The sequence below is a fragment of the Natator depressus genome, chromosome 8 (assembly GCF_965152275.1).
Source record: "Natator depressus isolate rNatDep1 chromosome 8, rNatDep2.hap1, whole genome shotgun sequence".
NCBI classification, from domain to species: domain Eukaryota; kingdom Metazoa; phylum Chordata; order Testudines; family Cheloniidae; genus Natator; species Natator depressus.
The window spans coordinates 96,049,162-96,061,490 of record NC_134241.1 but is presented as its reverse complement, the minus strand read 5'-3'; the positions used below and the strand labels follow the sequence as shown (position 1 = coordinate 96,061,490).

Genomic DNA, 12,329 nt, shown 5'->3' with positions numbered 1-12,329 from the left:
TTTGATGGTAATCCGGAGACATGGTAGCATGAAAATGGACAGCTGTTTATTGCTCAACTGAAGAAAGGAAGGCAAATTAAAGGAGTGTCATTCCTAAATTACAAACACTGCAAACAATTCTGTCATTTTGTTACCCCACAAGTTCACCGCTACTGGGTCAGGATGGAGAATAAAAGCCACTGACTTACCCTTTGTGAAATATTTCAAACTTAATTCCCTTGGTCTGAATCACTCTTCGGAAGCCTCTGTGATTTCGGTTAATGGTCAACTTGAACAGCTGATCATATTCTAGAAACAGGAGGGAAAGAAATGTGAGAATTGTAAAAATCATCAAATTAAGTGACTAGATCTTCTTCAGTGATGGACACATTGCATTCAGAACTTTCAGCCTACTGCAACTTGGCCCATATAACACCACTTCACACTTACATAGCAACTTCCATCTCAGAAGGCCAAGGCGGTTTCAAATGTTAATGAATTAAACCCCACAATACCCCTCATTATCACCACCCCCACTTTACATATCTGAAGAAAAGATTAAGTGATTTTCTCAAGGTCACACAGCAAATGTTTCACCAGCATAATCATCATCAGGGTAGTTATGAACCACCAGAGATAGAAACAAGGGGACAGATTCCAATCTCAGCTACACTGATGCAAATCCAGAGTATATGACTAAGAAATAGGGATCTGGCTTTTCTAACATGATTTGTGTAGCTGCCATATTGAAAACTAGAAACAAAATGCTTTCAAACCTCAGGGGAAAAAAACCAGCCTGGAATCCTAACTTCAAAGTTTATTACTCCCAATTATAAACTAGTGTTTTGGAAACTAAATGCAATTTAAATGGCATGTGGTGGGGGGGAGGGGGGAAAAAAGGGTAAAAAGAATGCTACAAATTTAAAATTGACCTGCAAAGGAAGAGGAATTGGGCTTGTAACTTGTTTTCCTTCTTTATTATATATAAAGAAAGCCTGAAGGGATCTTTTAAAAAAAAATTCCTCCCATTTTTTTAAAATATGAGAAATAAGGTCTAGGCTGGAAGATTCTATGATCATTATTTAATTTAAATGGTAAATGAACACTGTGGATAAAGGAAACCTTTGTTAAAGATTAAGTGCCTCTACCCCTTCAATTAAGGTCAGAGCTCACAATACACATGCTTCTGAAACATCTAGCAAGCAGGTCCTCCTGCACAAATCTAGGAAGACCAGACTTGACATTCCTGCTATTTTAAAAAGGTAAAAACGAGTAGGGGAAAACCCCACAAAACCTGGTTTGGAAAAAACAAAGTAGCAAAAAGGAACACAATCCCAATTTTTAAAAAGTCCTTTGCTAGTCATCTTTAAGATCTGCTATGTTGTGAAGGCAACATTTCTAACATTAACCGATCAATAAAAATGATTAACAAGATCAGTCAGGCTCATCCAGTCACTACCCTTGGAACAAATGATCAGAAAGGAAATAAAGTGTGATCTCTGAAGATTCGTAAGTGAATTATTTATTTTTATTTATTATTTATTTACTTAATTTTTTGTTTTACTGGTGTCTCGCCTAACAGGGCTACTATAGTACTCTGAACCTATTGGATGCAGCAAAGGCTCAGTGGTACTGAGCAACAGGACCATTTGATTAAGAAGTGACATGAACAATGGCTCCCTGCACTGGGTGAGAGAGTGGGGATAAAAAGTTAAACTCCTACATGAGCTGGATTTACCCTAACAAGGCCTCTGGTAATTGAAGAGAAAAGCACAGTCTGCTCTTCTAGCATGGCTTAGAGAGTGGGGGACTAGCCTGTACTCCAAAGTGGTTTTAAGGTGCAGTGTTTCACTCCCACCCCCAGAACAGGTACCAACCTGGAGAATTGGTATTTTTAATTACTGCCGTTTTACTTTTCTGAGCTTGCTCCTATTAAAAAAAAAAGAAAAAGAAAAAGCAACATTTACATAAAGCCACCAACCTGTGTTGCAAATACTGCTCATATGAAGCAGCAAACTTTTTTTTTTTTTTTTTAAACTTAAATGAAGAGCTTGAGTTGCCTGGCACCATAGCAAAGCTTTTTGGTGAAAATGGAGAGAGCTGACCCCAGTTCTCTCTGATAAAAAGATTCCAATAAAGTTAAAAGGTATAGGGTATAAAATTGTAATGTGACCCTTCCTAATGTATGAACAGAGACTTGTCCAGCCACAAGGAAAGAAATCAGTATGTTCTCCACTACGGAAATGAAGATGGTGAGATGGTCAAATGGCTGGACATGCAATGATAAGAAATGAAATGAGGTTGTGAGGGGCCTAATATGGGGTCACCCCAACTGAAGACAAGTTGAGGGAGGCAAGGCTACGTTGGTACGGACATGTCCAGTGGAGACCTGAGAGTTGTACTGGAAGGATGGCCCTTGCAATGATCGTGGATGGAAGATGACCAAGGGGAAAGACTTGGTACACGGACCAGATATCAGCAAACATCAGAAGAGACCAATTTGCACATCCAAAACTCATGATTGTACACCTAGTTCGTAAGTAGGCTATACAAGATTCTGACCCCCCCCCCCCAGGTACTGGCAAGGAAGAAGAAGAAGGAAGAGCCTGAGTTATATGAGGTTATCCAGGGTAAAAAGGGGCATGGGCACATTTATGATTCCAATATTTGTATTTCATTGCGGGTAACAAAATTTAACTTTAGATATAGAACTAGCCAAAAGCAAATATTAAACACAAGTGCTACAGAGAAGTTATATGGCCACACCTGATTCAACACACTCATCATAAAACTAATTGGTGCTGCTATGATACATGATAATCTAGGCACATTCTTCTAGGCTATAATGCTATTCCTTCTACTTGAGCTGAAATAAGAAGCAGCTTTTGGGGCTGTACAAGGAGTCCAACACAAATCATTCAGGGAATTTGCCAACTATTATTCTTCCTGACAATCACTCTGCCACCAAAATGAATTAACTTTTAACCCAAAGCAGAGTATCAGCTAAATGTCCTTGTTCACTCTCCAGAGAATGTGACCTAATTATCATAGCTACTTTGAAAAATTGATTCCAGCTATGAAGGAGAAATAGGTATATTTAAAGTTTTGGCTAAGACGTAGTGATCTGGCTTTTTTATCACTGAAAATGAGAGATTAAAAACAGCTATACTGGCTTTATATGTATTCCTTATAAAATTACACATACGCATACTGATTTTGTTCTATTATGCTGATGTAAATCAAATGGAGTGACTCCAGATTGACACCCATGTAACTCAGATCAGAATATGGACCAGCCCAAGTTTCCTTTTTTGCACCAGGTTTTTCCGCAGGTAATTCAATAGACTTCAATAGAGTTACTACAAGTGTACCATGGGGTAAGAATCAGGTCCTGCATATTTAAAGAACCCCGGGGGGCTATAATCACATGCTGATGAGAGATAGAAAATTAGGGCTAAATGTTCTACAATGCTATAGAAATATTGCGCCGGGAAGTCAGTGATGGAAGCCCTGGTACATCTTATGGTATACATGTAGAGTCCCCTTAGCACAGACTGCTGCACTCAGAAACTGGAGGAGAGGTATAGCACCATGCACTGAGGATGGAGTGACAGACTTCACTTTTCATTTCCTGGTTTGCCTCACATTTTTGTAAAGACAGATAACTGACTTCCTATCTGTGTCAGCTTCTTTGGGGCCATCCCACCGCACGGGATGAACTGTATATACCACCATACAATCCACAAGATCACACACTGTCACCGTTAAACACACACAAACATGTTGCAAAAAATCAATCCTGAATGCAAGGTGCAGTCTGTGTGCAAAGTAACAGTATTTTAACAGCAATGGTATTTTAAAAACAGGTTAGACAAACATCTGTCAAGGATGGTCTAGGTATACTTAATTCTGCCTCAGCGTAGGGCATGGACTAGAGCTCTCTTGTGAGCCCTTTCAGCTCTGCATTTCTATGATTCTATTCCCAGGGATTCTCATCAAGATAGCTGGAAAGGAGGGGCTGGCACCAACAGTCTTCCAAAGAAAGAGGACAAAATAAATCTGAAACCATTTTGGTGTCAGTATTCAAAGGTATGTGTCGGGGAGTGGGGGGAGGGAAGGGGGGAAGAGACTGTCAAGGAAAGGAAATTATTCAAGGTCCAATAACATTTACATCTTTAGGGAGAGGGAGAACCTGAACAGTTAAGTCTCAGAAGGCCCCATTTCAATGTTTCAATGACAAAAATAGCCTGAATTCTACTAGCAATTATATAAACACAAACAAAATCATCTGAGAAAAGGTTACTTATATGGGCCAGATCCTGTCCTCAAGAAATCTGAGGATCTCCCACTGACCACAGTGGGAGTCACATGCATTTATATGAGGGCAGAGTTTTTTGTCCATTTCTAAAACAAGCATCTAAAAACAAGCATTTTAAAAAAACAGGTTTGCTTTTAGGCTTGCAACTCAGTTATAATTCATAGCAAGCATTTACAACTTGTCAACTCCTGAAAGTAATAGGCCCGCACCACCTCTAAGTTAAATCTGGCTCTATAAGATAACATTGCTAAGTAATGCAGGGTTTTGGATTGAGGAACAGCAAAGGCCTGAACACACACTCACCGTATTAGGGTAATGAAATTCAAATTTCACAAATGCATCCAAATCATTTGGTGTCACACCTGTGCAAGACAACAGTCAAACAGTCAATCCAGGGATTTTCAAAAGCACCCAATTGACTTTTAATAGGACTCATGGACCTAAATCACTTGGATGTTTTTGAAAACCCCATCCACTGGAACAGTGGCAATCAAAGGCAAACATTCTGCTAATGCTCTAGTTGGTTCTGAGTACATACATAAACAGCAATTAAACCCCTATAATAAATAAAGGGCCTAAGAATAATTTGTGTTGCTATAAGGCTGGGATGCTCTTGAACATCTCCTGCTGATTGGCTGACGAGAGAGTAAAAGCAATCAAGCCATCTCAGAGCTATACAAAATGTTTATAACAAAACCTGAAGCCTTGTGAAATTTGAACCTAGGCCCAGTTTCGAGCAAAGCTGGGACAACTTAGGGTTCTGCCTTCAAAGCAGAAGAAACTCTGCAATTTACATTGAGTTTTGTTTCAGTTTTTTGGAACTGAACTGAAACTTGGGGGCCTGAGCTAATATGGACTGAAATTAAAAAGCTTTCAAAAGCTCTAAGTCAGCTAGCGTTGCCAACTTTCTAATCGCACAAAAACAACACCCTAGCCCGACCCCTTCCCTGAGGCCCTGTCCCCCACTCACTACGTTCCCCCTCCCTCGGTGGCTCGTTCTCCATCACCCTCACTCACTTTCACGGGGCTGGGGCAGGAGGTTGGAGTGTGGAAGGTTGTGAGGGCTCTAACTGGGGGTGTGGGCTCCAGGGTGGGGCCAGAAATGAGAGTTCAGGGTGTGGGAGGGGGCTGCAGGTTGAGGCAGGGAGTTGGAGCGCAGGGGGGTGAGGGCTCCGGGGATGAGGGGTTTGGGGTATAGGAGGGGGTTCTGGGTTTCGATGGGGGGCTCAGGGCTAGGGCAGGAGGTTGGGGGTTAGGGTGCAGGCTTACCTAGGGTGACTCCCTGTCAGCAGCACAGCAGGAGGGGCTAAGACAGGCTTTCTGCCTACCCTGACTCCTCGCTGCGCCCCAGAAGTGGCCAGCAGGTCCAGCTCCTAGGTGGAGGCGTGCCGGCGGCTCTGTGTGCTGCTTTCACCCGCAGGCATCGCCTCCGCAGTTCCCATTGGCCACAGTTCCTAGACAATGGGAGTGCGGAGCTGGTGCTCAGGGCAGGGATAGCATGCGGACCCCCCTGCCCCGCCTAGGAGCTGGACCTGCTGGCCTTTTCCGGGGCGCAGCTCGGAGCCAGAAAAGGTACGGACTAGCCTGCCTTATCTCCGCAGCACTGCCGACTGGACTTTTAACAACCCAGTTGGTGCTGACCGGAGCCACTACGGTCCCTTTTCGACTAGGTGTTCCAGTTGAAAACCAAACATCTGGTCACCCTAACGTCACAGTATTATCCCTAGGGCAAAGAAATCTTATTCCCCACCACTGACCTCCCTATGGTCTCAGAGAAAGGCTAGAGATCAGAGTGTGTTTCCTGATCCTTACCTGGGGGAGCTGGCAGGTTTATTCCCCTGACAATGATAAGATGCATTTCCGTACTGTTGAGTTCAGAAAATATTCTGGAGAGGGAGAGAAAGAAGAGATACAAAAACACAGGTTCAGTCCAACAGCCTGGCATTTCCCAACCCACTGTCAGGCCAGGATTCCACTGCTGTAGTTCAGAGACATGACACTTGGCAAACATGAAGGGGAATGAGAGTCCTGGAGAAAAGCCTATTTCTACATAAATCTCAACCCAAGAACTGGAGTGGAGAAGGAAGGCAAAGTAGAAACAGGCAAAGGCTATTTTTGGTTCTGTGCTGGATCTGGGTTACAGATAGCATTGTGAAGGATGCCAAAGACAGGCCTCAAAGACATCAGTTCTGGGGGGGAAAAAACATGGTTAAAGCAGGGAGGGTTGGGGGAAGATGCAACTGGATTTGTCTTTGCAATAAAGAGACCTAAAAGTGAAGTTGAGAAAGAGCTATTTAATAAATCTGAAGAATCCTTAAATTTTTGGGAGTCTTTTCTTAGGAATGTGGAGCAGTTCGGAGTGCCTACCTCTTGTTTGCTCTGATGAGAGTTAAAGCCCTCTATCCCCTGTACATAGAGACTAGAAATGAGTATCCCATCCCAGTCTGCTGATGACACCCTTTGACTTTTTGTACCTTATTATTTTAAAGGTTCTCTCCTCAAAGTGATGGCTGGGGGGATCCATCCCCTGGGCCTGTGCAAGCTGCAGAATCTCCAGGTCCTTTTTACATGCTTCTGCCAGTTTTTCAAACCTGTAAAGCAGTGGTGGTCAGCAAACAGTATTTCACTGAGTACAAGATACAGACTGATTCACTCAGCTCCACCACCTAACACCACAAGTAAATCAGTGGCCAACGGCCCACAAACACCAATCTCCTTTTGTACTTGAAAGCATGGCAGCCCCTGCTCTGGGTAGACCACATGACGGGATAAATACAGATGGTGGCAGCAGACTTACCGGGCTGTTTCAGTTATGTTTCCCAGATGCATGAACTGCCTGGAATACTGCAAACATTTCTATTAACAGAAAAAATAAAGTAACAATGATTATCCCATGAGACACATCTCTGAAGAAAGATTTCAGACTGAGGACCTGCATGTTACACAGAAGAAAAGAGAAGGTTACTCACGCTGTGCAGTAACTGAGGTTCTTTGAGATGTGTCCCTCTATGGGTACTCCACTTGTAGATGCAGCAGTGCCCCCCTGCGCCTGGGATCGGAGATTTTCATCAGTAGTGCCTATTGGATTGCACAGGCGCACCTCCCTCTCTCACACTGTGCGTAGGACGTATATATAGTGCTGTGCGGTCTGATCACCCCGAGTTCCTTCTCTGCCGCAGAGCTTATGTTTTCGGCTCCGAAGCAGAGGGCAGGAGGGCAGGTAGTGGAACTCCCACAGGGACACACATCTCAAAGGCCCTCAGTTATTGCACAGAGCGAGTAACCTTCTCTTCTTCTTCAAGTGGGTGCTCCACTTACTTGCAGGTGACTAGAAAGCAGTGCCCCTAATGAATATGCCTTGCATCCAAATAGATCTTGAGGTTTCCTATCTCCATCTGGATTGTCAGAACGGGATTGGAACTGATGGCCTCTCTCTTGCACCACACTGACCACCAGAGAATTTGGGATGGGGTGCGAAAATAAGAATTCCGAATCCTTCACAGGAACATAATATTTCCTCTTGGCACATTTGTAGGTTGGAGGAATAGACACTGGGGTCTGCCACAAAACCTTTGTGGGGGGTGGAGAAGAGCCTCAATGATCGCAGTGCGATCTTGGGAGAAGAGGATGTGTGAAGTATATCCAGCAGTTTATGCTGCTGGTCTTTAACCTCCTCCAATGGGATCTGTAAAGATTCTGCAACCTTGTGGAATAACTTCTGAAAGTGTCTGAAGTTGTCGGCAGATGTGGGTGGTAGGGGCATGATAGCCTCGTCAGGTGAGGATGAAAAATGTAAGGTTGGTGGAGCCTCCTCCTGTTCTTCCTGTTCAGTTGGTGCCGGCGGTAGTTCAACCTCTTAAAGGTGAGAGACCGATGGAGAAGGGAGAGGTGTAGGTCTCCGTTCATGCTCCCTGGTAAGGTTCCCGAACTGCGCCCTGTACACGGCTCAAGGGTCATAATACGGCCAGTTCGGTGGGAGTGTCACATGTGGCTGCATCCATAGTGGCCACTGCCAGGCTTGAGGACCAGCGGGAGATTGTGCATAGTGAGGATGGGCAGCTGCGAGTTACCCTGTAGTCAAGGAAACAATAGAGCCCTGGCCTCTTTCTCATCACTAGGGAAGGGAGGTGCCATTCTTGGTGGAGAGAGGGAGGAGCAGCATGAGTCTGGAGAGGAAGGTGGAAGTGGGGGCGGTCACACTGCATAAGAGGAGACTCAAGAGTGTCAGAGACCAACAGGTGCGTCGGGTATCTGAAGTCTTGTGGAGGGGGAAGAAGCATCATCGCTGCTGATGGAAGACACGGTGCCGAAGGAAAGTGTATGTCCCTGAGACATTGGTAGATGGCACTGGCCTAGCCTCCAGCGCCACTGGTTTGCTCAGTGCTACTGACTAGATCGGTGCCAACGATTTTGCTAGTGCCGAGGTTTTACTTGGTGCCTAGAGTATTGTCGGTGCCAGAAACGCCATTGGTGCAGGAGCTCCTGAGGGTGGCTCGGCTTGGTCCCCCTAGAGCTGGGAAATGGTGCCAAGGGCTGTAGTCTGCTTGGTTAAGACCGTTTAGACCATTTCTTTGAGCTGGAGGTACTCAGACGAGCACTGGAGCTATGTCCCCCATCAGATGAGTCTGAGGTAACAGACCTCACCGGGGACAGTGTTCTGGTGGGCTGTGCCTCAGACTGTGAGGAGGAAACCTGTTTCTTGACATCCAAATGAGCAAGGGATGACTTTCTCTTCAGGCGACAGGGAGAGTGAGGATCGGCAGATGACCTGGCAGAGCATGAAGGCCTCTCTGGGGAAGAGTCTGGGCCTGGGTTCAATGCCAGCCAAAGCAAATTCTCCATAAGGAAGAGTTTCAATCTAATGTCCTGGTCCCTTCTGGCCCTGGGTGTCAGGCCAGCGCAATGGGAACACTTTTGCGGGACATGTCTGTGACGTTACACCCCACATTCTCCATAGAAATCTTGCTATAATATGAATATGGCGTAACTAAAATATGTTTTATGCAAGATGGGTCATGTGAGGTATCACTGAAAAGGTTATGATCTACTAAATGTGTTTATCCAATTTGTACGCACGTATCGTTTCTGTATCTGACGTTAGGAGTATTGACTATGTAACAATTACAATTGCGTGTGTACTTGGGGATTGCCCACCAGACAGTAGGCAATCATCCTGAATGAGCCACTTAAGGACAATAGAATTTTGAAGATACTAATCTCCCACCTTCCAGAGGAGCTTCCTAAGATGTTGCTTTGATACTGCACGGTCATCTGATGATGTCACCTGGTACAGAATACCACCTTGGACACTGCTGGTATTTTTCCACTGGAAACAAAGGGTTCCTGCCTTATGTAAATTCTATTTAAGGCTGGGGAGTAAGGCAATCAGGACTCTTCTCCACTGCCTCCCCACACAAGAAGGAATATTGCTAAAAACACCTGAAGGGAAAGGCAGTGGCCGAGTCCAGGTTGAGACAGAGGTCCAGTCTGTAAAGAGAAATAACTGGACCTCTAAGCTACAGAAACTCTGCAACCTGCCTAAAACAACTTTTAGGGCGAGAAATTACATTTTGTAACCTATTTCTTGAGCGTATTAAGCTTAATTTGCGTGTTTTGTTTTATTTGCTCATTAATCTGCTTTGTTCTGATGTTTGCTATCCCTTTAATCACTTAAAATTTACCTTTTGTAGTTAATAAACTTATTTTTGTTTATTATAAAACCCAGTTTGTACAATTCATACGCAAAAAGCTGTGCATCTCTCTCTCTCCACATTAAGGGAGGGGGCGATTTTTAGGAGTTTGCACTGTGCAGATCTCTCTATACAGAGCAAGACAATATTATTTTGGGCTTACACTCCAAAGGAGGTGTGCACAGGAGTGTCGAGTAAATCCCCAAGCTGAGTCTTCGCACACAGAGCTGATTTCAGTCTGTGTCTGCAGCTGGGTGTGGCCTTACGTGTGTGTGTGTGTGTGTGCTAGAGAAGGTTTGAGGGCCTGGCACAGCTAGGGCGGCGTGAGGAAACCCAGACTGGGTGGAACCAGCGGAACCCCAAAACATCAGGTGGCACCCCAGATGGGGGGTTCAACCCGTCACAATGTCCCTCTCCCAGACAGTGGATACACTGAGTGTGGCCAGCCGTTACAGAGAAGGCTGCCCAGCAAGAAATGCACCTCTTAAACCTGGGGTATCTGGGCATAAGGGTGGAGGGAAAGGCTTCCCAGTCGGGAAGGACGGGAAGCAGGGAAAACCAGAAACTCAAACTATTAAAGAACTGTAAAGGTAAAGACAAAATAAATAATAATTAAAAACAAATTTTTTTTTGATAGAAGAGGAAAGGAGAAGAAGAAGAAAACACCACAACTGCTGCGAATTCCGTCCCAGACCAGAAGTGGTAGAGAGGGAACTGGGAGCGGTTGGATTGCACAGCACTATATATATGTCCCACGCACAGCACAATAGGGGGGAGGTGTGCACACATGCAGTCCGATGGCACTGCTGATGAATATCTCTGATCCCAGCCACAGAGGGTGCTGCCGCACCTACAAGTAGAGCACCCATAGGGACATCACTCATAGAACACCTCCCAGTTTGTCTAAATCTCTACAGGTGATTTCACCACCACCACCACCCGCTTCTTTTTAAAAAAATACAAAACCAAATATAGTGTTTGCTTAGTTTCCACTGCCTTCTCTCACTTTTTCCTCTAATAGTTTTAGACATGGCATTCACCCAAGGATTAACCTTGCCCTAAGGATTAAGGCTAATGTTTTCAAACTTGGGTGTCCAAAATTAAGACACCTAAACCAATGGCAGCAGTGCACAGCACAAGGGCTCCCACTGACTTCAAATGGAAGTACCTCTGAAAACCAGGCCATTGATTTAGGTGCCTAACTATAAACACCATATTTGAAAATGCTTATATAAAATAGTATTTTTAAATAGGAGCTGAAAATCCTACCGAAACAACGATGGGATCATGATCACAGCAGCAGCAAAAGCCAAAGAAACACTATAAAGCATACAAAGCATTTCTTCCGTCACTGGATTCTTAACACATAATGATGCACTGAAAGGAAAAGGTAGTTACCTCATGCTGGTCCTTTAGCAGTTTTATAAGCTTAGCGTACACCTCTTCTACCTTCTGAGAGAGTCTGATATCGTCATGGTGGATGAAGATGAAGTCACTCTCATCATCTGTAAGGGGTGATGGTAGCTGCACAATACCACACAACATGGCACATCAGAGCTCCTTGCAGGAACACGGAAGCAGAACAAAAGCAGCAAGAGGGGATGGGAGAAGTGTGAGCAGATCAGGGAAGGTGGGTGCGGACAGTGGTAAAGTGATATGGCATCTCTCACTCTAGGTCACTGGTTCCAAGTCATCTGTTAGTCGCCACCATGTGATGACTGCCCATGCAATACGAACTGGTGGTCTCAGTTCAGCTGTTAAGATTACAGTTATTTGTCTCATAGTGGCATCTTTGAGGCCAGGGAGCAAATGGGTCATGGAGCCTAAACTCCCCACTCCCCCACAGAGGTGGTTCCGTCAGGCCAGGATCAGGCACTCTGGGGCTATAGGGGAGGAGTAGGAAGAACAGCACTATGACTGGAGCTTGCACTGCCATCGCCTGTTTTGTAGCTATGTGGAAAACATCAGGCTCTAGAGCTGTCAACCTGGCACCTTTCACCAGCACTGAATTCACATGAGAAACATTAAGTTTTAAAGCACTCTTAGATTTATGCAAGCAACAGGACATTTGAGATTCCCAAGGAGCAAAGCAGAACACTTTGTTTATAGTCTTTACTAACCTTGGAAATATCAACAGATTTGCCACTTTTTGCCAGCTCAATCTTTGGGTCCAAGTTCTTTGCTGTCTTGAGATACAGCTTGGCTTGTTCAAGGTCATTCTTCTGCTTTGCTTTGATCGCTGCCTTCAAGTATTGCTTCTTCCTGTTCTCCAGAAATTCCAGTTGTTCACTTGCTAAAAAGGAACAGCTATGTAAAACACTTATCTGACATAACCATGTCAA

General features: G+C 44.6%; 1 protein-coding gene across 5 annotated transcripts in view; it reads right to left on the bottom strand.

Annotated features, from left to right (window-relative positions):
* Nucleotides 1–12,329, bottom strand: part of CC2D1B (coiled-coil and C2 domain containing 1B) — a 67,755-nt gene that overhangs the window by 15,104 nt on the left and 40,322 nt on the right. For 4 of the 5 annotated variants that reach the window (XR_012640605.1, XM_074961736.1, XM_074961738.1 and 1 more), the window contains exons 15-22: nt 12,108–12,280; nt 11,386–11,511; nt 7,095–7,153; nt 6,772–6,888; nt 6,110–6,183; nt 4,601–4,659; nt 1,857–1,908; nt 189–288 (exon numbers count right to left, since the gene is read on the bottom strand). Coding sequence is in view for 3 of the 5 variants with exons in the window: in XM_074961736.1 (XP_074817837.1) it covers nt 189–288; nt 1,857–1,908; nt 4,601–4,659; nt 6,110–6,183; nt 6,772–6,888; nt 7,095–7,153; nt 11,386–11,511; nt 12,108–12,280 (760 nt within the window). In the remaining 2 variants the exon portion in view is untranslated. The remainder of the gene's footprint in view (nt 1–188; nt 289–1,856; nt 1,909–4,600; nt 4,660–6,109; nt 6,184–6,771; nt 6,889–7,094; nt 7,154–11,385; nt 11,512–12,107; nt 12,281–12,329) is intronic. The other variant, XR_012640606.1, reaches the window with a different exon arrangement.